At 46.4% G+C, this 26,320-nt stretch overlaps 2 protein-coding genes across 9 annotated transcripts in view; one reads left to right on the top strand and one right to left on the bottom strand.

Moving 5' to 3' along the window:
- Positions 1–492: 492 nt before the first annotated feature.
- PDIK1L (PDLIM1 interacting kinase 1 like) lies at positions 493–9,402 on the bottom strand. Of its 2 annotated transcripts, none has more exons than XM_084815818.1 (3): positions 9,337–9,402; positions 6,002–6,297; positions 493–4,244 (listed from the first exon to the last, which is right to left on the bottom strand). In XM_084815818.1, exons 2-3 carry the CDS (start codon positions 6,284–6,286, stop codon positions 3,504–3,506), a joined length of 1,026 nt encoding a protein of 341 aa, XP_084671944.1. In that variant the 5' UTR covers positions 6,287–6,297; positions 9,337–9,402; the 3' UTR covers positions 493–3,503. The 2 variants fall into 2 exon arrangements, with proteins under 2 accessions (XP_084671944.1, XP_084671945.1); XM_084815819.1 differs by having other exon boundaries at positions 6,002–6,320.
- A 263-nt stretch (positions 9,403–9,665) lies between these two features.
- The window catches only part of TRIM63 (tripartite motif containing 63), a 48,327-nt gene continuing 31,672 nt past the window's right edge, over positions 9,666–26,320 (top strand). For 3 of the 7 annotated variants that reach the window (XM_084815810.1, XM_084815813.1, XM_084815816.1), the window contains exons 1-2: positions 9,672–10,570; positions 11,235–11,373. The gene's annotated coding sequence lies outside the window, so the exon portion shown is untranslated. Of the gene's footprint in view, positions 10,571–11,169; positions 11,374–17,524; positions 17,607–22,243; positions 22,323–26,320 lie in introns of all 7 variants that reach the window. The other 4 variants (XM_084815811.1, XM_084815815.1, XM_084815814.1 and 1 more) reach the window with 4 other exon arrangements.

Genomic DNA, 26,320 nt, shown 5'->3' on the forward strand with positions numbered 1-26,320 from the left:
CATCTGTAGCTGAGCACGTATTCAGTCTTTATGCAGAACTGCCACCAGCAGAGATTGTGTTTCTCTGGCTAAACCTGATCAGGCAGTCAGATCAAGCTTTGTATATAAGTAGAATACCTGTTGGTGCTTGAACAAGGAGAGCATTACTTGAAGAACAAGTATTTATAGGGTGGATCAGTTTTCCTGTCAATAACACAATGCTGAAATCCTAATTTGGAAGCAAAACTTGTGCAGAATTTGCGGGTGGATTACACATCTCATGGAGCAGACCCACTCTATTGTCTTTACTGGCACCCAAAATCAGCCACCTGAAACAGCTGCCTCATAGATAGGCTGCTTCTAGATACAATAATGAAAGCATATGGCAAGATTTGTTCACACTGAGCTCTCTTGCACCCATTTTGTATCACGGCTAAGCAGCCCAGTTCATGAAGAGGGAAAGAGAATCGTATCTGGCTGTTTAGAACAAAAAGGCATCTCTTTAAACTCAAGGACTGTTTTCAATTCAGACTTTATTTTTTAAAAAGTCATGAACTCAATAAATTACACAATCATTCCCCCCACCCCTTTTAATAAATTCTTCACAAAATAGATTTTACAATTTATAAGGAAAAGCTTTGAAAGTTTGCTTTCTTTCTGAAGTGCTGATGAGTATCTCGACTTCTGTGTTACGCTGGTGGATTGTTTTGTAGCTGCTACAATAGTTTTGATTTCAGAGATTTTACAGGAACCCAAAGCAAACACAAGCAACAACAAAAGTAACGCGCGCACACACACACACACGCATCTCAGGGACAATTATTCAGTGGATAATTAATGGAACAATCAAGTTAGCATTCAATGCCAATGGGCTAAGCACCATGAAGGAAGGTGACCTGGGAGGCCTCCCCAACTTTTAAAACAAGAAACCAGTGCACTTTGGGCATTAACTGTTTTACAGTGTGATATATAAGTTTGCTCTATTTCTAGTTTCTGCACTGCATTTGAAAAGCACATGCAATAACGTATCTCACCTCCGGATTTGCCAAAGACCTGCAAGTACCAAGAATTTGTGCAGACCAGTCAGGATATACACGAGTTCCTGCTTTTTCTAGTCCTCAAAGACTGCTAAGCTCCTACAGCTCATGTTTGTGTTCTTTTGTTTAACACGCTGATGGAGTGTGCCTTCCTATTTGCAATATAATCTTGTCTCTAAAGGCACAGGTGGTGCTTTAAAGAGTAAAGAGAATTTAGCATTTACATTGCAACTGCACAGAAGTCAAACTATTCTTTGCAGCCAGAGAGACATTAATTTGATCCTCAGTTTACACAATATAGCATCACACTGGAAACCAGACAGACAGAGTACACTAATTGACGCCAACTGAAATTCTCTCCAAGTATACCTCAGTGAAGTATCAGGTTGTTTTGTGTAATTTCCTCAAATGTTATTTTAGATTTTCAATCTGAAAATTTTCCAAAGGTTTCATAAATAGCTACGATTGCAGCCCTATGTTCGCTTACCTAGGAGTAAGTCCCACTGAAGACTATGAGACTTGCTTCCAAATTAACTTACATAGGATCACACTGCATGACTGATAACTGCATTTTGAGCAAAGGGATATATGTTTTTCAATTCAGGCAAGTATTTTCATTTGAAAGGTATCTCGCTTAATATACACATACCAACTTAGGAATAAACCAACGCATGTTCTCATTCTACTCTTCAGATTCTAGCTATAGCATACAAGGAAGATGGTATAATCAGCTCCAGTGCACTACATTGGAAAAGAAAGGTCATTTCACTTCCTGGCTTCCAGACTGTAGCTGAAGGCATTAGAACAATGTCCACTCAAACAATAAAGCTGTTTTCAATAACAAAATGAACATATACACATTATTCCACTTTCCCCTATGGAAGTTCTCTATTTACTCACGAATCAGTTTTTATTCCTGTCTGCTATCAAGCCCTGTCTATTAAAACGAAACAAAGTGTGCAACCCTTTTTACCCTGTGCATGGACAGCAAGGTGCAAAGTGGTATTAGCCTGCACACCAGCAACCTGGGAGGGAGAAGCAGGTTGCTGAATGCTATGGGGTAAGAGTCAGAGAGGGAAGGCCTCGTTTCAGGAGTAAGCACTCCAGTCATGATCTAGTGCACGTGGAAAACAGTAGTAATGGGGACTAAGGTGGCATGATTGGGGGGGGGTATATTGGTCTCTCGTTGAGTCACTTCTGCACCCTGTTCTCTGCACATGGGGTAGCAGGATTGCAGCAAGCATTCTCTACCTACCAACCAAAATTTACCAACAAAACCAAAGCAAAAGAACAAGCACTATTCCTTACAGAGGAAGATCCCCTCTCCACTCCTCTCCAAACTGAACTTTTTTTTTCTAACAAGAAATAATCTGGATAGCTCAATGGTACACAACACTTTCAGACTCCCTCTCCCCCCAAATAAGCAAACAAGACAAATATCCCGTCATCAAGACTACAAGTGACTCAAAGAACTTCTACTAAAAAGGAGGGTGGTAATTAATGCGACTAGCCTCTATGCCAAGGCAACAAACAAGACCGGGGGGACGGGGAGGGGGGAAGAGAATATTTGTTAATTTTTCAGCAGAATCCAGCAGGGATTTTTTTCTTCCCTATGATTTACATTTAAAAGTAATAATAAAGTTAATGAAATATGTATTCTGCATTAAAGGTACTAATACTGGATATCAAATGCAATGTGAAATGCAAAGAATAGGGGTAGCTAGGGACTGTAGTCTAGCAGACTCCCACTTCCGTTATCCTAGAAAAATGAAGCTGAATGCATAATGGCCTGACCAAGGTGCTGGCACATCACTGCTGGAATGCACCATCAGACTTTCTATTGCAATCATCCGATCTAAGAGATTCTCCCCAAAGTAGCTCAGTGCTTGAATTACAGGTTCCCTTTGCATCACATTTGTTTATCACATTTTGTGCCGTTGCATTTTTTCTTTACGAAAAAAAGTGGAGAATGATTATATGCTGGAGAATTCATGGATGAGCCATCCTCATCCAATTCTATACGAGACAATATAAATAGTGGGGATACTTTGTCCACATGGAAAGCTGAGGAGGGGAGTCAAGTCACCCATACCGCCATAAATATATACACATTTACTCTACAAAGTTGAATGATTTGCATTTCCAGCATGCAAATCTTCTATTTCATGGGCATTCCAAATTCTGCAATAGGAAACTGGAATGTTTGAAATATTCCATAATGTATTCCTAGAAAGCAATCACCTAACTTGTCAATTTTCCTGGCTAGGTGGATAGCATTACTGTTGTAGCTTGGAAATATACATATATGGGTACTGAAACAAGAACGGCCACCTTGAGCTTAGTTTACAAAAATCAAGAGAACTGCAATGGGGGAAAAACACTGAACCCTGACACCTTGAATTTGGGTTAGTCTGGTTTTTGCTTCCACAAAATGCTGCACCATTGTTACAGACACAACTCTGCCACAAAGGCAAAGTACTCCAGAGGTCACGTGTCCCAGTTGCTGTCTTTAAAAGCAATTTTGACTAACCGGAGTTCTAGTTCAAAAGCATCTGGGCGGTCTTGTGGGTTAGCAGCGAGCATTTCCTTAATCAGCTGTTTCATACGAGCATTCATTGTCTTTTTCTTAACAGGAATGAGTAGTTCCATTTTCGGATTTTCCAGCAATGCCTCTCCAACAGGCACAATCTCAGTCCCTTGCTTAACATAACTCCCCAACAGTTCTTTCTTTGTCTCTGTGTCTATGAAAGTGATCCTTTCCAACATTGCCCAAATTATAATCCCCAATGCAAAGATGTCTGCTTTGGCAGTGTAGTGACCTTCCCAAACTTCAGGAGCCATGTAGAAGTCTGTGCCACAAGCTGTAGAAAGAAAACATTTATTTACATTGACTGGCTCTTCAGGGTTTTGTCCTGAAGCTGAGCAAACCTTACTCAGCCCAAAATCAGCTACTTTCAAAGTGGGCTCTAAGTCACTAGCATCCATCCTACTTTGAGAAATCAAGATGTTGTCAGGCTTGAGGTCACGGTGGATGATCTGATTCTTATGCAAGAAAGCCAGGGCACTGCTGAGCTGAAGCATAAAGCTGGTGTTGGTCTTACGGCTGGGCTTTCGGGACAGGAGATATTCATTCATGTCACCTCCATCACAGAAATCCATCACAAACCAAAGGTAGTAGGCGCTTCTGGGATCGAAGGCAATTTCACCCTTCAAGGAGGTCTCTACAAGCTATAATATGAAGACATTTCATGTATATGTTCAGCAAAGATGATTCAAATAAGAAAGCAGTTGTTGACTAAAAGGTTGCTAAGAGTGAGGTGTTGTTGTTTTTTTAAATGTATGTCTTATAAAAATCTTCCTACTGTGCTCACCTTCCTAATTCTTTTCTTTAAGCAGTTATTTTCAAAGACACTCACTGGTAGCACGCATCTATAGCAATCATCTTACCCACTCATCCAACATCTTCCATGAAAGCTATAGAAATAGAAAGAAATAGGCGCAATTCTGACATCACACCAGGCCATGGTTAGCGCTAACCAGTTTAGAAGCCAATCAAGGTTTGAACTTCCAAACATACAATCAAATCACGATTTAGAGCTGCTTGTCTGCTTTCATTTTTCATCTGCTCAGCATTCCACTTTCTATTCATAGGGGGACTTTGGAAGTCCCAGCCATAACTACGGTTTGGAAACCCATTTCGATCCATGGTTTACATTTCTCGTTTACTGGCTAATTGCTAACTATAGTGCAATTGATAAATGTCAGAATAAACCATAGTTGTTTCCTTAGCATGGATTGATGTGACTGTCTGAATGAAGCTGCTGTATTCTCTTATGAGCACTACTGATTTGTTGCTAAAGGTTCATTTGTCCTTTGCTAATGGAATTTATCTAACAGAACACTAAAATATACACTCTCCTCCATCTGCATGGATGAATGCGAACAGGCTAACCTAAAAGAACAATCAAAATGCACAGCTACAGAAATCTAGAGGCTCTTGCTTTTGTTCTCAAAGTTATTTTGAAGTGCTCCCAATTTACTGGCTATTCTCCATCAATGCATGAAATACAGATTGCTGAGCAGCTATTTTTCACAATCTGCTTGACATGTTCACAAACTCAAAATTTCCTTCTCTGGTATGTCAAATGGGGTTGGGGGAGGCAATTAGAATTAACATTAGAACAATAATTTGGCCTAAATAAATTATTTTTAAAGGGCCATAGTTAAGAAAGGAGTTTTAGTTTATTACTTTACCAGTTTTTTATTCTTGGTTTTGTTTTTAAAACTGCTGCACAACCAAGCCTTTGGAAATACTGGACTATGTGTTCAAGCAGCAGGACAATATATTTCATTAGAGCTGATGTGATCATAACATTTCCTGATACAGGACTTTTTGAGTAGTCTTTTGCAAAAGCTATGAAAAGGATTATTAATGCATCTTTCTCCAGGATGAACCAGAGAGTACTCCTCCCTACAACACCATTAACTTTCCTGCCATACCAAAATAATATTCTCCAACATTGTGGTGGCACAGCAGTTGGTACGCCCAGTCCAAGCACTAATTTAGTGCAGGATGATCTATTGCTTTTGAGCAGCGGCAGAGTTTTTACAAGTGGCTTCCTATACCTAGTTCCTCTTTCAAGCACAGCCAAAGTTTAGAAAAATATTTCAAACTGAATTATATTCACAGTCTAAAGATTGCTCTGCTGAGAACATCAGACATATGTGATAACTGTTTGGTGTGCTTTCACTGAAGGTTCATACTACCTTAGTAGTATGACCTTCTAGAGTGCCTAAAACTGCAGCAAATACAGAGAACCAAGCATACTTCATTCAAACTTGTAAGGATGACTTAGTAGTATACAGGCCTCCAGACTATTCTTCTCTGCTGTATAATTAAATAAGTCCCCCATGTCTCTCCCCAACCACTTCTCAATTTACTTCTAACCCATAATGCCTGTTCCACTACTTACAACTTCATTTACCTGTAAATAAAGTGAGGAGCTTGAACCATGGGACATCTTCTGCACCATGCCATCTTTTTGTAAGATGCATTCCTCCAGATGAATAACATTTGGGTGTTGGCTTTTGATGCTGCTAAGTGCCCAGAACTCACGGAGGGCTAGTTCTACATTCTCTGGAGCGTGGCACCGAATCTTCTTAACCGCAACACGTGCAGAAGTTTTCCTCACTACCGCTTCATACACCACACCATAGCTGCCACGGCCAACCTCCCGTATTAGATCGTACTTTGGCTGGCTACTCACCATCTTCAAGGTGTCTACAAAAAATAAAAGCAAAAACCTAAACACAAGGAAGAAATGTGTGATTGATTTATGCCCTACTAAAGTCAAAAGACGTGGTGCCTATTCCTAAGTTAGTTGGTACCTTTAAAGTTCTACATGGCTGGGACCAGGTTATCTGAACAAATATTCAGGGATGGGATATATAAGTACATAGGTATTCCTGAAGAATTATCACACGTAGTCTGAAATTCTGAAATTATTACATGATCAACAGCTACCATGGCCAGAAAAAGCATTATACACTGGTTTCTATTTTATTGCTGATGCCAAATGTTTTTTTATTATTTATCATTTATCTTTGTAGTTGTTTGTGTGTTTAATTTTGCAAACCATTTTGAGGGGGCCTTCTGCCCAGAAAGGAATTATGTAAGTACATAAAACTTAACAAATGCTTCAAATGTGCACTCTGCCCCCATTATGCAGCTGTCTCCAATGTGCCACTCTGCAATGCTTTTTCTGGCAACGGTGGCTATTGCCTATTTAGTAATTTCAGGCCACATATGATTATTCCTCAGGAATACCTATGTGACACGGGAGTTTTTACTGTTTTTGCTATAACAGACTAACAGCTACTCTTCAGGAACAACATTCAGATGCTGAAGTCAGACCTATAAAGATGCAAGGAACTACAAAAGGCAAAACCCTCATACACACCTGGGAATAGACATCATACCTTTGCTGTGATTTGGACAACAATGACTAAGGGCACAATCCTATCTCAATAGTCAGCAGCCTCTTAAGTCGACTGTCTAAACAGGTGCAATTTTGCCTGTCTAGGAGCAGCTTCATGGAGGGAAGGAGGCAGGACATGCATAGGAAACTGTGTAATGCAGCTTCTGCAGTCTCTTACCCTCCCCTGGGACAGCCCCCTTTTCACCGTCTCTGCGCTCCGCGTCCGAGTGCGGAGATGTAGCCGGCGCTGGCTACAAGGGGGTAGGGAGCACAGTTTCTGGGCTCCAAGGTCAGAGCTCTGGTTCCGGCCGCAAATCCCACAAACTGAATTACCGTATGTCCCCCAGACACTGTTTAGAGGACATAGTATGCACCCTAAGTTTATTTTAGGGGTAAATACATTTCAGCCTATGCACTAGAAAAAGCTTGCTATGAGACCAGTACACAGCAATCAAACAAACCACCAGGGGATGATACTGAATCTCCTACAAGGAAAAACTGAAAAACAACTGTCAAGAATGTGGCAGATACAAGATACTTTATTAGTTAACCCAAAAGTAAACCTGAGTAGAAAGTTGTATTAGATAACCCATAGGTAATACTTGGAAATCTATGAAACACAGATGTTCAAAGCCACTGAAATAATATTCTCTATATATTGAGGGCTGGCAACTGTGCAACTGGAACTCCAACTCTGCTCCTACTCACTTAGCCCCTTTACCATCTAGCCTTCTCCCTACCACCTATCTTCATATTCCCAAGTTGTAACCATTTGCTCATTGTATACCATGAACTGTTGTATATCTAGTCTGTACACAATAAAAAAAAAGCATATTCTCCAGGAATACCTATTTTACTGGTAGAATACCAGCGTTCTTACTCATGCCTTTAATGGGCTCTGGAAATTCTAGCACTGGACAGCTAGATTTTTATTGGTGGCATCCTAAAGATAACAATACATGTTATAGAAATGGATACTTTGAGGAAAAGATTTCTCAAGTCACATGACCCAACACAACACTATGTCGTGCCATGTTTTCACTGCTCACTCTAAACCTCTGTGAGGAACTGCTCTTCCCATAACCTATGCAGAGTATGTAACTTAAGCAGAGTATATCCTACTTTTATCCAGCAAAGAGAGTGATTAGAGGGAAGAAGCTAGGGCTCCTCAACCCTGAGTAGTTGTGCAGGAGAACTGCCAGGAGTGCAGCCTCTGTCTGACATTCTTATAATGCAATTAAAAGTTACAGAAACACAGTTCTCTTCCAGAGGTTGGATGCTGCGCAGATGTCATTGCTTCCCACCTGCAGTGCAAGCCTAAGCTCACAAGTGCAAGCCTAAGCTCACAAGTGCAAGCCTAAGCTCACAAGTGCAAGCCTAAGCTCACAAGTGCAAGCCTATGCATGTTTACTCAGAAGTAGATCCCACCACATTCAACGGGGCTGACTCCTTCAGGTAAATATGCAGAGAACTGCAGCCTCCAATCTGCATTTCAGAGTTTTTAAGAGACCCGGCGATATGCGAATGGTACAAAGTAAGTGTTCACAAAACAACATAGGCACAATATTCAGAGAATCAGGCCTGGCTACGGTACCTGCTGATAAGACTGGCAGGGAAAGGGGGGGGGGGCAAACCAACACCCTGCAATAACTTGCTCTGCAGAAGCCAGCAGGTGAAGCTTTTCAGTGCACGGGGATAAACAAATCCCTGCCCACAGCTACAGCATAAGCAGCTAACGAAGACTGAGAAGCAAGGGGCGGCCCACGAGGTTAGCGACCGACCTACCGAGCTCACACTCGGCAGCCAGCTAGAGCGGCCACAGCCGTGTAACCTGCAGCCGCGAGCAGGTGGCCGTGTTCTAACGCCGTGCCGCGAAAAGAAGCTTCACCTGCTACTTTTACACCTCCGTTAAAGCGACAGGAGAAGACCGGGCCGGCTTCGGGTCGCTTCGAGCTCGGCCGCGGCCCCCGGGCGAGCCAGCAACCTCAGATCCGGCCCGGCTTGGCTGCCGCGTAACGTGTGAACCGGCCCTTCATACGCGCAAACGCTTCCGTGTTTGGCCGCGAGCACCCCGCCAGGGCGACATGCAGGCGGGGACGCGGCGGCGGCGGCAGCGGCGAAGCCTGCCAGGCCTCAAGCCGAGGGCAGCGAGCGCCCGACAGCCAGGCCGCTCGCCCCGAGCCTCCTCAGGCCCAGGCCACCGGGGCGCCCGAGCCTCCGAGCGCGGCCCGCGGGGCCTGTCATGACGCGTTCTCGGGGCCCCGGGCGCCGCTCTCACGCCCGGGCCCGAAGCTCCCACTTGGGGCTCGCAGCTGAGGCCCGAGCGGGTCCTGTTCGGTTACCTCAGAGCCGCCGCGGCGCTCTCTCCTCCTGGCCGCCATTATCAGGCTCCCTCCGCCCCGTACTTCTCCCGGGTTCGCTGACACACCCCCTCCTGGGCCAGGCGCGCGCGCCTCCCCTGACAGGCGCACGCGCGCAGGCACGCCGGAGTCGCTCCCCCCCCCGCGCCCCCTGATTGGCTCCTGGAGGATGCGAGCGGGCGGGCCTCCGCCTTCCCTTCGCCGTGTGGGGCGCGCGCGCCGCTCCTCATTGGCTGCTGCCCGCAGAGCCGGTGCCTGGCTTCTTCCCCCCCCCCGCCCTTCTCCTCCTCCTCCTCCTCCTCCTCCTCCTCCTTTGCGCAAAGTTAGGCGCGCGCGCTTGCAAAGCAAGGACGGCTCCGCTAGGCGCTTGCTTGCACGCTTGCTTGCTTGCACGCTTGCATGCGCGCGCTACGAGGAACGTTGCGGAAAGCAGCAGCAGCAACAACAACAACAGCGGGTGCTTTGATCTCATCATCCTTATTGTTTTATTCATTTTCTCCTGCTTGGATTGATTTATTTATTTGCTCGCTCGCTTGATTTGGGGAACGGCGATCGCGATGCATCTCCGAGGCGCGGCTTGCGGGTTTCGCAAAGCGAGGGGAAGCACGCTGGCTTACCGCGCGGCAGCGAGAGCCGGCGCAGGAGGGCGCTCGGCTTGCAGAGCAGGCGGGCGCGGGCGGCCCGCGCGCGCGTCCGTTGGCCTTCCCGAGCGCAAGACACGCGGCCCCGCGAGGCGGCTGCTGCAGGCGGTGGCCGCGACGCGCGCGGCTCTTGCCTCGTGGTCGAGGGGCTTTGCGCGAGGAGCGGGGGAGCCGATCTGCGCGCAGCAGCGCGCCGCCCCGCTCCGTTGCACGCGCACCTCGTCCCCGCGGGAGCTGAGGGCTTTTGCGGGCGCCGCGCAGCGGGCCGCTCGCCTCCGCGGCTCCCCCCGTCCCCCGGCAGCAGCCCGTGCTGCTGCTGCCCCCTGCTTGCTGCCTTTCCCTCTGCAAAATACCTACCGTGGCTGTCACCCGGAGGTCTTCCTGCCGCCTTCCCCGCTGCATTTGTGTGCATGTCTCATATTTGGTTTTTTTCTTCTCGCAATTAGATGCTGGGCAATTCCTCCCTCCAACCCGCCCTTTTGAAAAATAAAAAAATAAAAATGGAATCCTCTTGATTTCTCTGCCTTTCTTAAAGGAGAGAGAAAGACAAACCTCCCCGGCTCTCGTCAGAAACGGTAGGTTGTTATGTTGCAACGTGAGGAAGGTGGGTGACACCTTTTGTTAGCTCCCCGCTTCCCGCCACCACGCCGTGGGGGACACGCTTATGTGGCTGCTGCAGACGCACGGAGGTTGGAATCGGCTGGTAGGATCTTTCCCACCCCTCTCCACTAAAGGATGGAGGGCTGTTGGTATCTTCCCTTAAAGGGACACCGTCTTCCCATTTTTCTCTATTAGGGGAGAATGCGAGCATTTTATCTATATGGCATGGGGAGCGTGCGCGCGTGTGTATGTGTGGGGGGGAAATCTTTGCTTTTGAAAGAGGATGGCCCCCTCAGATTTGCAAAGGGACCTCCTAGGGCTAAAGCTGAGCGGAAATTTCTCAAGACATTTTCCTGAGAAAATGCTTTTATTATTTATTATTATTATTATTATTATTTTGCTGTATTTATTTATTTAATTTCATTTCTATACCACCCAATAGCCGAAGCTCTCTGGGCGGTTCACAAAAATTAAAACCAAACGGCACATAATAAAACAATTTCTTTCTCTCTCTCTCTCTCTCTCTCACTCTCTCTCTCTCTCACACACACACACACACACACACACCCTGTAGAAAAAGAATGCCACTTCGCACGCAGCATTTTCTCCAAATATTCTCCACCATTTGTTTTGTGGCAGGTGCTATTTCCTGATCCACACATGGGATGCCCTGGAACCCAGAATGATGTAAAATGGTAGCCGGGCTGCAAGCTCAAGTGGCACAAACCAACTTACCCTGGGAGTAAGAAAAGATGGTGTGTTGCCGTCACTGCTAATGGTGAGCCTTACCCCTGAGAAACTGGGAAAATTTCTCCTTCTGGTGACATTTCATGAAATAGACTGCTCTTCCCCCCCCCCCCCCCAATTTCTCTGCCTACAAATAGGGTGGTGAATTTCAAGAAGATGTTTGCACAAGGCTCTAGATTAGACCCACTTGCCAATTCCAGGGGGAGGGACAAGACTTTCTATTCTGTGTATTATCTGCACATTGTTTACCACAGATGCGTCCCACTGAAATGTGCATTGTAGATTTGCTGTGCAGCCAAGAGGACTGAAGGCTTGCCAGCTCCTCCAGAGCCAAAGAGCCATGCTGGCTGGGGATTATGGGAGTTGTAGCCCAGACCATCTGGAGGGTACCAGGTTGTGGAAGGCTGACCTACACCATACATTGAATCCCTATCTAATATTAAATGTCTGTATAAGAATCCTGGGAGAGAGTGGAGGACAGGAAGGCCCGGCGTGCTACAGTCCATGGGGTCACGAAGAGTCGGACATGACTTAACAACTGAACAACAATAAGAATCCACATTTGCCACCACCACCACCCCCCAACATAAGTTTCATCTTACATTAAATTATGTTAAGCATAAGTTTCCCCCAACTTGTTTCATCGCAGATGAAAGAATCTAGCTATACCCCAGGGAAAATCATCCCAGGCACTTAATTGATTGTTTTTTATTTATTTACAAGTATTTTTTATCCTGCTCCTAGCCAAAGAGGCTCAGGGAGTGGGTTACATATAATCAGTAAAACAAGGCAGTTCCCTGCCCACAGGCGTACAATCTAAAGAAAGCACAAAGGAAGGCGGGGCGGGGGGGAAGAGGAGGAAAAATTAAAATAAATGCCTACATTTTACTATGTGCAAATGCTAATATCAAGTTATTCCTTACACTGACAATTCAATCCTATGCATGTCTCCTCAGAATTAAGCTCTATGAAGTTCAATGGGACTTACTCCCAGGTAGGTGCATATAGATGTAAGTGGAAATCCACTTAAAACAGGAGTAAGCCCCACTGAATATAGTGGGGACTTACTTCCAAGTAAGCATACATAGGATTGCACTGTGAATGACTTTCCCTGTAGTAAAAACCTAATACCTAAAACATGGGCCTCAGTGTCTTGCCATTCGCTTGTCCAATGGTGCAGCACCTAGCAGCAGTTTTAGAAATGCCCGTTTCAATGTAATTCTGGATAGGCTGTCAGCAAGTTACCCCCACCAAACTTTGTAGATTCTCAGGAGATATATACACAGGGCTCAAAATAGTCACAGCAGCTGCCAGCAGAGTGCATGATGGGGAAAGAGAAACGTTCTGGAGTGTCTTGGGGTGAGTGTGTCAGAAGGGGGCGCCTTGTAGCTTCAGATCCGGGCTGCCCTTTTTCTACCAACCACTAAAAAGAGATGGAGAGATGAGGCAGGTAAAATGTTGGTTCATAATTCCTAGCAGAGGAAAGCTGTCCAGACCAACAAATGATGTGGGAGAGAGAGCTGAAAACCCAATGTATTTTAGATGCAAATAAAGTCTACACACAGATCTCTTAACACAGTGCAAGTTTGTTGCTGACTGCTCAGCATCCCTGAAGTCAGACAGGATGGGCAACACAGATAGGAGTTCTTCCACTGGCTGAATAATATGCTTACCGCGAAGGGGCGTGGGGAAATAGACTTGGGTTCCATAAGGGTGCAATCCTATCAGGTTTAGACAAAGAAAAGTCCTTTTTTCTGTATAAACCTGCACAAGATTGCTCCCAGAATCTCTTACTACTGCTTAGCCTTATTCTAGGGTTCTGATCTTTGCTCTTTTGCACCTTTAAACTGTATCTTGCATGATGAGCTACATCTGCTGAAATTCCCTCTTTTACACAAGTACTAAAGGGGCATACGCCCTGTTCATCTTTTACATGTGGCCACACTAGCTCTCCTTGTGTTCTTAATTAACAGCAGGACCAGGAAAGAGTTGGAAGTAATTAGTTCTGGTTCCCACCCGTTTCTTATAGGACAGAGGGCTTCTTGGATAGCCTGCAGGAGGGGATGAAGTTTACACGCATCTGTGCCCCCATATAAACCATGCTTTGGTCTGGAGACGATGCAGGGACATCTCAGTACAGATATCAGCAATCTTCCGGTCATGAGGGTGCATGATTTGGGGTGGCCTAAGTACAGCTTTTATGTGTCGAGTCAGGCATTTGGAACCAAGCAGCAACTTCAGCCTCATAGGAATCCAGTGAGATTTACCCACAAATCAGCATGACTAGGACTGAAATCTCAGAGGTCCTCTCAGGGTCTGACCTATCAGCCCTAAATCACAATATTCAGAACGTTCTTACAGCTCAAACCCCATTTTCGAGAGCACAGTCAAGGTGTGTGCTGGGCAGCCATATGTCCTCTTTTACAGAGGACAGTCCTCTATTTGAAGGTGTTCTCTACTTGAAGGGCTGCCCTGTCCAATTCCAGTTTAAAGATCAAGAACAACAGGAACTGTTGCTCATCACCACTTAGCACCTGGGCTGCAGACTGAACAGACAGACACACAGGTCACCAGCTCACCGTTTTCCACACTGGAAAGATGGACTGCATTTCTATTTCAATTATAATAACTATTTCTAATTTTGCATCTGTACACACAAATTAGCATAAGCAAGCCTATGCAAATCACTGCCCCTTTTTGTCCCCGCCTTTCCTCTTTGGCATTTCATCAGTGGCCACCCTACCAGCAACCCTAAATCACAATACTCAAGAGTCTAGGTTCAGACAATCGATTGTGGGGGTGAAAAGAAGCCATTGTAGCTTTTCCTCCTACGCGTGTCACGCATATGCCTGTAGTTCACATAATTACCTGCGCTGCAGCGGGGGTTGGCGTGTCGTCCACAGTGGGGGTGACTTTGTACCCATCCTACAACCCACAACTTGCACTAAGGGTTGTAGGGTGGGTACAAAGGCACCCCCACTGCACCGCGGGTAATTATGTAAATGATGGGCACACGTGCAGAGGTCGGAGGAGGAGCCGAGATGCCCTCCCCGCCCCCCGTGATCATCTGAACACCCTCAGCGTGTTCTTGCAGCACAAACCCCATTTGGGAGAACAGAGCAGGGGTGTGCATTACATTTGGAATAAATGAACAGTTGGACTGAGTGCAGTCCAATATTCATTCCAAAGCAAATGCAGAGGGCAACAAATGTGTGTAAATTAGTATTCATTTTGGCATCCTTCATTCAGGAGTTTCCTTTCTTCAGCAGCATAGCGGATGGCAGCAGCTACTCCTGATGGCTGCCATTTTATTTTCTCAGAACGCCCCAGAACAATATGACGGCTGGGGCATTCTGGGAAAATAAAATGGACAGCCTCCAGCTGGCAGCCACCAAGGAAAACTCCACTACTGCTACCACCACAGCTTGAAGCAAAACAGAAAGAAAGAAAAGAAAGAAAGAACTAATGTAATGGGGAAAATGAATAAGAAAACAAATGTGGGTTTTATGTATGGCTAATGAAATTAATGAGGTCTTTAAGAACAAAACAAATGGAGTAATAAAATGGCGGCAGGGGGATTCTTACACACTCCTAAGGCTGGAGCACTGAGAACAGGATCCAAAAAGGGCTGCCTTGTTAGTAAATAAATAAAAGGTGTTCCCCTTTGAGCATCATTTTCTGCATCATTATTGTGGAGGGGAGGTGGTTCTGATGCCTTTTATTCAGCACACCCAAATCCCTACAAGTCACATGACATCCATGCACACCCTCTTTTCATAGATTTAAGCTCTGGTGCTCTGTGCCATTAACCGCTTGCAAAACAGGTGGATATCAACAGGTTACATGCAGATATAGCCATGCTTGTTGATTTCTGCCTGTTGTGCAGCTTTAAAGGGACAGGCTCTTTGCCATAGAAAAGACAGACATCCAACTGCCTGCATTGACCCAAATAGCAGATACAGGCAGATGTGGTATAATGTGCAGCTGACCGGGTAAGGTCTACACTGGAGCGCCTTTTGTTTGTGAGACACTTCTGTGCTGTTATTATTATTATTTTTTAATTGCTGCTCTGGAGCACATGTTAATGAATATACAGCACAGTATTCACCATATTTATGATACCATCAAGTGACACACACTAATGTATAGAGCCATAATTGCAGGAGAAGTTGGAGGAGTTTGAAAGGTCATGTGTGTGTTATTGTTTGCATTTACAGCACATGGTACAAGACACAGTATAGCGCTGCAACTGTGAGAGAAATTGGAGGGCATGCTGCCATTTCAGTTTATTTTTTTTGTTGAGTCTGCTAACTGCATGAGCACCTTCACAGATGTGCAGGAACGCAGGTTTAAAAATAAATGGTGTGGTTATTTACAGCTGCGCAGCTCTGTAGGTGCACAGTGAAAAACAGCCACACAGACACAAAATGATATATTTCCTGCCATAAATCCCATCAAAATTGGTGTAAAGAATGATCTGGGAAGCAAAGGAGGAGAGAGACATGGGAAAGGGGAAGAAGGTGGTGGTGGGGAAATCTTGCAAAACAGGTTCTACAGCTTTAAAGCTACTCCCACCAGTAACAAGTATAATGCCACTAGATTGGAACACACATGACTTCGTATTGCATGGAAACTGCAAATACTGAAATAGTCATCATGAAAGTAGTTTGGGAAACAATGGAATATTGAGGGAGAAATAGTGTCAGGACAATGGGTTCAGGAGTGCATTATGTATGGCGCCTAGACCATATGGGGTCATGCCCTCCCTGTTTAAGTACTGTTGATCCAGCTGCCCACCACGTTTGAATGACAACTGCTTCCTGCTCTGTTTTCCTTCATCTCACATACCATCATGTGCTTATTTCATAATTTGAACAGCGTCACCAATGCACTTTGCAACACAGCTCTGCTCATTTGCCAACACTGTGCAATGGAAGCTGAGCTTGTACCACAAAGTACACTAATGCTGAAAACCTACACACCTGGGAGTAAGACCCATTTAATTCAATGGGACTGATGTCTGAGCAGACATGCATAGGAGTGCACTATAAGGCTGCAATCCTATACCCACTTACCTGAGAGTAGGGCCCCATAGAACTCAATGGGACTTACTGCTGATTAGGCCTATATAGGATTGCACTGTATATGTTGGCTGGGAATGATGGGAGTTGAGGCCAACACATCTGGAGGGTACCAGGTTGGGGAAGGCTGCACCAGAGTTGAGAGCCCCATTGGAAGAGATCTGTTTTGATACAAGGTATCAGCTCCTGGACTTCACCCAAATGGGCCCATCACGTTTCTTTCACAAGCCTCCAAGAAAGTGTAATGACCCAGAACAAAAGCAAAGCTGGATTTCAAAGTGGTGTGTGGGGGGCGGGTGTTATAGGAAGAGGGATAGCCCTAAAATCACTCAAAATCTCTTCCAAGTGGGAGGGTTGGCAGATGGACCAAAAATGAGTAAAGCTGGTAATGATGAACCCTCGAGCCAAACAGGAACAGGAGGTCATGCATGGACAACTTTGGGTGTCTGCAGGGGAGGGGTAAATTCTAACCATTGGGTTTTAAGTGTTCTCTCCCCCAGGCCCTCAATGAGTGAGGAGTGACAGACAACAGCTGCTGGTTAGAGAAGCAGCAATTCCATCCCACTGCAAGATCGGTTTCTAGAAGGCAGTAGCTTTCTTAGTAAACAGGAGGAAACTTTAACCAAGCCCCCTCTCTGTAAATGCATGCGTTCCTCCTTCCGAGGCAGCCATAATACCCAAATAAGAGAGACTGGGTGAGACGTCTGGATGTCCCTGGTTGGAATCTCCTTTTGTCATGATGAACTCACTCAGCAGCCTTAGGCAAAGCGTTCTCCCTCCACGGCAGCCCCTCCTCCATCTGCAATATTGTCCAGAAATGCTGCTGCCAGACTGTGGTGGGGTGCCTGTTACAGGGATCATGTTGCAGAGCTGTTATTCGGTCTACACAAGTGGGACTGCAACAAAGCGTTGCAGCATGGGGTGTTCCTGGTCAGTGTTCCACCCAGCCAATCAACCAGCCAATGCCAGCTCAAGGTTTTCGAAGGGCCCTCGGGAAGAGATCTGCAATGGTCCTCCTCCGTCAGCTAGTCTGCCTTGTCACCAGCTGCTCTTGCTCCTTGCCCTCTTTCACATCATCGCTACCACTTGCTTCCTTGACAGGAAGACAGCTAATGACCAAGTAGGCCGTGGCATCTGCTGCTGCTTCTCCTCCCCACCATCATTGTCTAGGCCAGAGTGAGAGGTAGGTGAAGCCCAGGCGGCTCTTGTCAGTGGGCCCCTGCTGGGGGGTAGACCCTTGACAGGTGCCCAGCCATGCCTGCCCATGATGCTGGCCCTGGGAACATGAGTGCACATGAACATGAGTGCCATGTTTGTTTTTTCTTCTGTCCGATCTCCCTGAGAATGATGGCGGGTCACTGCAGCCCCATTTTTAGTGTGCATGGCAGGAGTCACATGCACCAGCTCCGCCTTCCCCAGCTTTGTTCCCTCCAGTTGTGTTGGACTGTAAGCCCCATCATTCCCAATAAAACATCTGGAGGGACATAAGGTGCCCACACATGCTGTAGTGGATAGGGAGAACTTCCCCTCCCTTCCACATCGTACTAGAACCCAATGGGGTCATCCCATGATAGAGAATTTCGCCATGGATTCCAGTGAATTCGGCCCTCCGGAATCCATAGCGGAACGGAACAACCCTCCCCACCACCCCGTGAAAGCCCTGCGAAATGGAGCCTACCTGGCTGTGGCTCCGGTGGCGGCGGGGGGTCCTGCAGCGGCGGCAGCTCCAGCCGCTGCCAGGCTGCGGCTGCAAATGGTGGCTGCTACACCGGCTGCCATTTGCGTCCCTGGCAAGCCGTGATAGGCTACGTAAGTATCTACGTAGTCTATCACGGCTCAGAGCAGGGATGCAAATGGCGTCGCAGCCGCCATTTGTGTCCCTGCTTTTGCCGTGATAGGCTATGTAAATATTTACGTAGCCTATCATGGCAAAAGCAGGGATGCAAATGGCGGCCGCTACGGCATCTGCGTCCCTTCGCTGAGCCGTGATAGGCTACGTAAATATTTACATAGCCTATCACGGCTCAGTGAAGGGACGCAAATGGATGCGTCCCCGTTTTGCCGTGATAGGCTACGTAAATATGTAGCCTATCACGGCTCAGTGAAGGGATGCAAATGGCGGCCGCTACGCCGGCCGCCATTTGCATCCGCAGACCGGCTGTGCAGTTGCACCTGGCTGGCAGCTCCACAGAGTTGCCGTGGAGCAGAGCCGGCCGGGGTAGGATTTTGGGGGGAGGGACAGAGTGCCTCCCCCCCCCGCAGATGTCCCTGGACGAAACCAGGTGTTTCGTACATCCCTATCCCATGAAGCTGATTGGTGGGAGATCCAAGCCAAATCAAAGGAAGGACGTCTTCACACGGTGCAGAATCAAATGATGGAATCCGCTGCCACAGGAAGTAGTGACAGCCACCAATCTGGACGGCTCTAAAGGGGGATGAGGTGCATTCATGGAGGAGAAGGCTATCTGTGGCTACTGGTCCTGATGCTGTATGCTGCCTCCAATATCAGAGGCAGGAGGCCTCTGTGTGCCAGTTGCTTGGGAACACTAGCAGGAGGGAGCTGTTGCACTCCTGCCCTGCTTGCGGGCTTCCCGTAGGCATTTGGTTGGTCATTATAAGACCAGAATGGTAGATTAGATGGACCCTTGGCCTGATCCAGCAACACACTTCCTATGTTCTTAATTTATGTTACACCTAGGTTTTTTTTTTTAAATGTCAAGTTCTTTCTCTTCTGAATACGAAGAACTTTGCGAATATGGGGAAAATCTGATCAAAAACGAAATCCTCGCCCATCTGCACCAGCCAAATTCAACAGGTACAGCTGGTGGAGGCTGGTGACTCTGATGGGGTGTGTGTGCGCGTGCATGTAAATCCATTCTACTGAACCTATCCCTGAAATAGGTTCAGCACCTTGGATAGCTCCTTTAGAGTTCTGGCTGGTTCTGACTGCAACCCAGAATGGATTCACAGCCCCACCGAAATCAGAGGCAGCATGGGAAGGGGGGAAGGTTGGTTCACCGGGAACCAACCTTGGAGTGCAGGCTCCGAGGTCGGTTCCCGGAAACCCACCTATCCTATGGCCATCTAGCCGCTGACTAGCAGCCATAGGGCTGCTCCCTTATACATTGTTCTCTCCTCACCAAGAAGCCAGTAAAGTCTGAAGCTCATTGGCATAGCGCAAACTTTGCATGCCAAAGGTACTAGGTTTCATCCCCGAGATTTCTGGGGAGGCTGGAAGAGCCACTTCCAATCAGAGTAGACTGTAGACACAAAAGGTGCAATCCTATGCATGTTTAGACAGAAGTCCAGCTGGGAGTTATAGGGCTTTTTTCTGTCTAAATATGCATAGGATTGCACCTTAACTGAGCTAGGTGGAATGATGTTTGTTTGTTTGTTTGTTTATTTATTTATTGCATTTATATCCCACCATTTTTCCTGTTGCAAGGAACCCAAGGTGGCTTACATTATCCTCCTCCTCCTTTCCATTTTATCCTCACAACAACAACCCTGTGAGGTAGGTTGGGCTGAGAGTCTGTGACTGGCCCAAGGTCACCCAGTGAGCTTCCATGGCCGAGTGGGGACTAGAACCCGGATCTCCCGGCTCCCAGTCCAACACTCTCACCACTACACCACCTATGTTCCTAGAAGTAAAATCGTACATTTACGGTGCAAGCCTATAATGTCTGCTCTGGACATGTTTACCCAGAAGTAAGTCCCATTAAGTTCAATGGGACTTGCCCCCAGGTAATTGTATATAGGCTTGCAGGTGAAATTCAAAAACCTGCAATGTCCATTTGACCTTGAACTAGGGAAGTCTGTTGTTGGGAAATCTATTTCTTTTTTAGGCTTGACAGAGTTCCGCGGAGTGTACAACTCGCTTTGCATCTGATTATTCCCCGAATTCCAGGAGCTTTTTGTGCATTTTCTTTTTTGGAAGGTTTTGTAATGTTCTGTAAATGGCCCCTTTATGGCCGTCACTTACATAACATTACATATCTGGAAAACCCCAAGCCACCATTTTTACACAAAATGGGGGCTTGCTAAGGGGACAGGTGGCCCCGCAGCACTTGTCGGGCATTCCAGCGGCTCATGCAGAGAGAAAGGGCGGGTGGCACTGGCGGCTTGGCGAGCACCCAGAGAAACCAGACCGAGGTGAGTCTGTTCATCAGTAAATACAGGTGATATGTTGCTGTGAGAACTAATAGTTAAACAGGGGTCCCCAACCCTTTTGGGTCAGAAGCCCCTTTGGAAATTTGAGAGAGTGTCATGGGTGCTCCCACAAAATGGCAGCCCATTCATCAAAAGACTACCATAGTGGGCATGAAAGTCACACACACACACACACACACACACCTCTTCCACCCCTTCCCTCTCTCTACCATCACTTCTCTCTCCCTTTCTCTTTCTGCCACTGCTTTTCTCTGTGTGTGTCACCTTTTCTGCCATGCTTTCTTCCCCCACCCCATTTTCTCTCTCTTTCTGCCATCTCTTCTATCTCTGTCTCTCTTTCTGCCATTCCTTCTTTCTCCTCCGTCTGCCTGCCTGCCTGCCTGCCTGCCTGCCTGCCTGCCTGCCTGCCTGCCTGCCTTTCTTTCTTTCTTTCTTTCTTTCTTTCTTTCTTTCTTTCTTTCTTTCTTTCTGCCACTTCTATTCTCTCTCTCTGCCGCCCCTTCTTTCTCCCCCGTCATTAGCTTTTTTTCTCTCTCTTTCTGCCACCACTTCTCTCTCTCCCCCCATTGTCCTTTTCTCTGTCTTCCTGTCACCCCTTTTCTCTCTCTTTTCCTGCCACCCTTTCTCTCTCCCCTGCCACTCCCTTTTCTCTCTCTCTCTGCCACCCCTTCTCTCTCTCTCTCCCTCACTCTCTTTTCCTGACACCCCTTCTCTCTCCCTTTCTCTTTCTCTCTCCCTCTCTTTTTCTGCTACCTTTCTCTCACTCTGTGTTCTTCTCTTTCTCTGTCAGTCTCTCTCTTTGTTTTTCTGCCACCCTTTCTCTCTCCCTCTTCCTCTCTGCCCAGCAAGCTGCCAGAGGAGGGACAGATTGTTCTTGCCACAGGTCTGAACTGATCACTTGCAGTGACCCTTTGAAAGTTAAGCCCAGACCTGCATGTCTCCTCATGGCTGCAGGTTGCTCACCTCGATTAAAACAAAGGAAAGAATGCTTCCTGCACCCACTTCAACTCCATTGTCTGCAAATGTATGCAGATTCAACCAACAAGTGGATTAAAAGTAACTGAAACAGGATTTTTTTCCTTGGAAATAATTGTATGGTCCCATGCAATCAAAAGGCTGTGTCTATATTCACTTTCAGTTGATCTTGGCTATTTCTCTCTGGTCTTCTCTCAGTCAATAATTATGCTGGCTCCTGGATGAAGTTCATTAATAATAGAGTCAGTTCAATTGGTTATTCATTACATCAGCTTTTCCCACTTAGGTGTAGGGGGCAGGGAGCCAACTGCACTTCGTATCAAACCGAGACTTTTAGATGCAAATCCGCAAAATTAACTTGCTTTGGTGAATAGTGTTTGCTCACCATTATATCTTGCCTTAAAACTCCAGATGGGTGAGAATTTTGTTCAGTTCATTTTAAAATAAGAACTTACCAAAATTTGGAAATTTCTTTGTGAGGGGAATTGAAAGAACTTGAGATTTTAAACTTTTGAATTTGAGGGGAAGCGAACCTGACCGATGCACCATCCAGGCAGAGGGCTTTGAGTGTTCAGCTCTTAACAGTCTGTGTTCAAATCCCCATTTATTCAACCATGTTTTGTTGCTAATAGGGTTGCCACCTTTTTTTTCTGACGGGCTCCTCATCTTTAACAGCTGAATGATAGGCAGGTCCGAAATGGTCCTCTCCATGCTGGGAACAGCCGTACCTTTTGAATTTAGCCAGTACAAATGGGTAAGAATTTCATTCAGTTTCTTTTTTTGATAAGAACTCTTCAAAATCCACAAATTTCTTCATAAATGAAGGAAAGAACTTGAGATTGAAAAAGTATTGAATGTGGGAGAAAGCGAAATGGACAGATTATTTCATCCCTGTTTACAGCCTAGCACTGGTTATCAGTGAGGTATTTGACAACATTAAGGGCACAGTCCTATGCATGTTTCGACAGAAAAAAGTCCTACAACTCCCAGCATCCCACAGCCAGCTGGCTGGGGGATGCTGGGGGTTGTAGGGCTTTTTTCTGTCGAAACATGTATAGGATTGTGCCCTAAATATTTTTAAACAGAAGAGGGCTTCCTGCATGTTTTGGCTAAAGCACTTTGCCATCAGCGGTCCTGGAAAGCTAATCTACAAGCCTATCTTGGCAGTTTGCCATCGTGAAAGCGGTACGGTGGGAACATGAACCGATGTCCTTTTATATTGTGATTTCTATACGGGTACAAAAGTTCATTTTATCTCCCCAGCGCTTTCCCTATATTTAGGAAAGTCAGATGACTTTTATGTTTCTATCTCAATGGTATACATTCTCCAAGGTTACTGAGACTATAGCCACATTTCTTGCTGTAGCCATTCAAACAAGTTATCAGATATTCTAGGGGGGACGAGTCGTTCTGAGTCTGCATTTATTACATTTTAACTGAGTATATATTTTCTATTAATGTATCAGTGTTCTGAAATTCAATGTTGCATTGTATTATTTGTCTGAACATATGCTGTTTTAGTTTTACTGATATTTTGATATCAGGACCCAGAAGAACCTTGCTGGATCAGACCAAGGGTCCATCTAGTCCAGTGTTCTTTTCACACAGTGGCCAACCAGCTGCCCATGGGAAACCCACAAGTAGGACATGAGTACAACAGCACCCTCCCACCTATGTACCCCAGGAGGTGGTATACATAGGCATACTGCCTCTGATACTGGAGGTAGCATATAGCCATCAGGACTAGTAGCCATTGATAGCCTTCTCCTCCAGGAATTTGTATGATCCCCTTTGAAAGCCATCCAAGTTGGTGGCCATCACTACATCTACAGCAAGGGTGAAGAACCTCAGTCCCAGTGACAGAAACTGGCCGGCTGGGATTCTCCAGATAACCACACCCCTTCCTCTGAACCCGCCCCCTTTCCCCCAACCACCAATCATTTGGTAGTTTCCTGGCTTTTGTGCCATTTTTAACCCATTCTAAAAGGTTGAAATGCCTCTCCTAAGGGTTCATTACTGGCAGTCAAAAGCTTTAAACTAAAATATGCTGGGTGTGTGCGTGCGTATTTTTGGCCCCAGATGTTTTGCCTTCACCATCCCCCTCCCCCCTGGAATGTGAGAACTTCTGTGAAACTGAATTCAGCCCACAGGATGAAAGAGGTTCCATACTCCAGATCTACATCTGTACCAAAACTGTATTCTATTTGTGGTCTGGAGAACCTAAATTCAGAATTCATTTCCTTAATCCACTGTGGCTACAATCTTAAAACACATTTAACAGGGAATAAGCCCCACTGGATGGAGTGGGGCTTACTCTAGAGCAAGCATGCATAGGATTGCTCTGTAAGGCTGCAGTCCTATGCACCAACCTTCCCCAACCTGGTGCCTTCCAGAAGTTTTGGACTACAATCCCCATCATCCCCAGCCAGCATGGCCAATGTTCTGGGGCAGTGGGAGCTGTAGTCCCAAAATATCTGGAGAGCACCAGGTTGGCTGCTATGCACTTTGTGCTATGGGGGAAGTCCCATTGAAGCCAGTGCAACTTACTCCAGAGGAAACATGCATGCCATTGCACTGAAAAAGTTCTCTTTAGGTGCAATCCTATGCATGTTAAGAGAGAAAAAAGTCCTACAATTCCCAGCATGCCCCAGCCAGCCGTGGTGGCAGGCTGGGGCATGCTGGGAGTTGTAGGGCTTTTCTCTCTCTAAACATGCATAGGATTGCACCCTTAATCGACTGACAGCACAATTAGATTCAAACATGTACACATACTCATGTACACGGAGCCAACTCTGAAGACCCATCATATGCACCATTTCCACCCCACATATTTCCACCCTTTGAGAAACATCTCCCCCACCCCTTTTATTCACACCCTTCCCCCCCCGCCCCGCTCACAATTTTCTTCTGCAAAATGAGAATATTATAAAGCACCGCGCACGGTAACTGTGCTAAGTAAACACATACAGATGATGAAAAGAACTGGCTTGCAAATCATTCCAGGTCCAGAGACATAAACATCGCCAACGGAAACCTTGACCTCAGCCAAAGCGGGCCAGGGGATGGGGTGTCGCAACAACTTTAACCAGGGAAGGAGAGTGCAGGGTAGGGAAGAGGAGGAGGAGGAGGGAGGGGAGGTCTTAAAGTGCAGGTCCCGACTCATTCACTGGGCAGATACGAAAGCACCCGATCAACACCTCTCCAAACAACAGCTGAGACTCTCCCAGACCACAACAGATGTTAGTGTTGCTTAACTCTTCTGATTTTTTTTAATTTATTTTTTTAAAGACTGCTATCAACTGATGGGGCCAGGCCAGGGGGTTTCTGCCTTACTCAGTGTTGTGGTCTGAGGAAATGTATCCACCCTGCCAGGGACATCCATGCCCCCCACCCAAAGGTCACAAGAACCAAGGCGCACAGGGACCGAGCTACTGAGTTACTGCGTTACTGCAGCCTCCTTCCTGGAAGGTTCAAACAAACAAACAAACAAACAAACCCTTTCTGGCCGTAGAAATAACAGCGTGCGCAATGTGATCCGTGCACCCATGAGTTTTCTATTCTTGGTCTCTCCAGGGAACCGCTTACACCCACCCCAATCCGATGCACGTTTACTTGGGTGTAACTTGCTCTTGAGTAAGCGTGCACAGGATGGTGGCCTTGGAATGGTTTCTCTCTGAAAGCTGGTGGTGTAGGCAATGCTTTTTTATTGCAATGAAAACCAGGAACTGGCACGGGTCAGCCCTGTGGGAATATTGGGAAGCGGTTTGATAACTTGGCAGATAGCAGTTGCAATAAACAGCCTGTTAAGGCTTATAGTCAAGGTGAAAAAGAAGGATAAAAACTTTATTCAAGGTTTTAAAAAAAGGAAAAATTAAGGAAAACAATGCTGGGGCATGCTGGGAGGTGTAGGACTTTTTTCTGACTAAACATGCATAGGATTACGCCCTAACAATGGGGGGGGGATTGCACAAAAGCCAGGAACCCCCTAAATGATGGATAGTTGGGAGAGACGGGGGCAGGGGCAGGGGGCGTGGCCTTCTGCAGAACTGGATTGGGATCCTTGGAGGGCTAGATTGGACCCCCATGCCTGAACTCCTGTACTCCTGGCCTAGATAGATCGAGGGCCTGACTGAGGATAAGGCACCTCTTCATATCCTTCCCTGCAAAATCATCTTTTCTTGACTTGGGGAGGCTCACTGGGGAATCCCAGAAAGGGGCAGAGAGAACAGCAGCAAAGGGGTTGGAAGGGCTGTTAGGCATGGGTGGGCAAAGAAGGGTTTACAGGGCCAGCTGTCCTCCTCCTGGCCTGGCTATCTCGTTGCTTTCTTACATGAGGCTGGAATGCCTCCCATGAGACTGCCAAGCCGATCAACACGCGGCCTTCTGGCATCAGACCCTTCTGAGTCATAGCACTAAAATTATGCTCCCCCCCCCCCCCGCCGCTGCCCTTGCTTCCTTGTCCCACCAATATTTACAGGTCTCTGTGTGGATCTGGAATAATAACCTGTTTATCACTTGGGTTCCCAGATGCAACTGAATGTGAAACCCTGATCATGTGAGCTAGCTATTTTTTGGCCTGAGCTGAGCTCGTTACTGTCCTCAAGACTTGGGGGAGATGTTCCACACCTCCCACCCCCCATATTAACCCTCTTCCTGAGAAAGCAGTGTCTTCTGAGCTAGGGGTATGTGTGTGTGTGTCACTCTCTGTTTATATTTATATTTGTGCGTGCGTGCGGTTTATGAACTACTTGA

This window comes from Heloderma suspectum, chromosome 10 (assembly GCF_057233095.1).
Source record: "Heloderma suspectum isolate Gila_16-S chromosome 10, 16-S_ref, whole genome shotgun sequence".
NCBI lineage: Eukaryota > Metazoa > Chordata > Lepidosauria > Squamata > Helodermatidae > Heloderma > Heloderma suspectum.

What these genes read in the sequence shown, in the direction of transcription:
- PDIK1L (XM_084815818.1), bottom strand. Translation starts at nt 6,286, where the DNA reads ATGGTGAGTAGCCAGCCAAAGTACGATCTAATACGGGAGGTTGGCCGT. An exon ending in GCTCCTCACTTTATTTACAG is followed by an intron (nt 4,245 to 6,001) that starts GTAAATGAAGTT and finishes TTCATATTATAG; the next exon opens with CTTGTAGAGACCTCCTTGAA.